This window comes from Camellia sinensis, chromosome 11 (assembly GCF_055761805.1).
Source record: "Camellia sinensis isolate YWXY chromosome 11, ASM5576180v1, whole genome shotgun sequence".
NCBI classification, from domain to species: domain Eukaryota; kingdom Viridiplantae; phylum Streptophyta; class Magnoliopsida; order Ericales; family Theaceae; genus Camellia; species Camellia sinensis.
This window is the reverse complement of record NC_138971.1, coordinates 99,991,176-99,991,994: the sequence shown is the minus strand read 5'-3', so window position 1 is coordinate 99,991,994 and position 819 is coordinate 99,991,176. Positions and strand designations below refer to the sequence as shown.

At 47.4% G+C, this 819-nt stretch overlaps 1 protein-coding gene across 1 annotated transcript; it reads left to right on the top strand.

The window, feature by feature from the left end:
• LOC145802510 (uncharacterized) lies at positions 1 to 576 on the top strand. Its single transcript, XM_082895232.1, has 2 exons — positions 1 to 216; positions 334 to 576. Exons 1-2 carry the CDS (start codon positions 1 to 3, stop codon positions 574 to 576), a joined length of 459 nt encoding a protein of 152 aa, XP_082751358.1.
• The last annotated feature ends 243 nt before the right edge of the window (positions 577 to 819 follow it).

Below are 819 nucleotides of genomic sequence, written 5' to 3'. Positions count from 1 at the left end.
ATGACTCAGAACTGCAGGGCACTGAAACAACACTTGGAGGACTTGGTAGCAGCTGGGCACCTCCGGGATTACATTGATCAGGATAAGGAAGTGACCGAACTAGGGAACGCACCACCAGAACCAAATATTGAGCATCCACCTCGGTTGATAATAAATGTGATCCATGGGATAGCGACTCAGGAACCTGAGGAGACACTGAGAGAAGAGATTGCTAAGGTTGTGCAAATCTAACAAGTCATGTCAGCGGAGCCTGCATCGAAAAAGGTACGCACGGCACCCAAATCCCCCTTGTGCACTGTTTCATTTACTAGAAAGGATTTAGAGCGCATACAGCACCCACATACTGATGCACTGATTATAACTGTGGGAATTGGGAAACAATTTGATCTAAAACGAGTCCTGATAGATCAAGGTAGTGCAACAGACATTTTGTATTATGACTTGTTCAGAAAGCTTGGTCTCTCCGAGCAGCACCTCACCCTAGCGGCTGCCCCATTAGTTGGCTTCAATTCGCAGCCAGAATGGCCGCTTGGCAGAATAGTGTTGCCAGTCGTGGCAGGAACAAAAACCCTCTAGATAGAGTTCCTGGTTATTAATACACCATCCCCTTACAACGCCATACTTCACCATCCATGGATTCATCAAATGGAGGTGGTCCCTTCAACCTATCACCAGCTCATCCGTTTCCCAACGGAACACGAAGCAGAGCAGATCTCGGAGGATCAAGTTGCGTCAAAACATTGCTTCATGGCGGCATTAAAGGCAAAGAAACTCTGCAATCAGGTACAGACAGTGGAAGTGGCTGAACAGCCAACTTTG

Bases quoted from the DNA above. Each gene is read 5' to 3' on its own strand.
- LOC145802510 (XM_082895232.1), top strand. From the start codon at position 1: ATGACTCAGAACTGCAGGGCACTGAAACAACACTTGGAGGACTTGGTA. The intron at 217-333 runs GTTGTGCAAATC...GAGCGCATACAG, and splicing joins TGAGAGAAGAGATTGCTAAG to CACCCACATACTGATGCACT.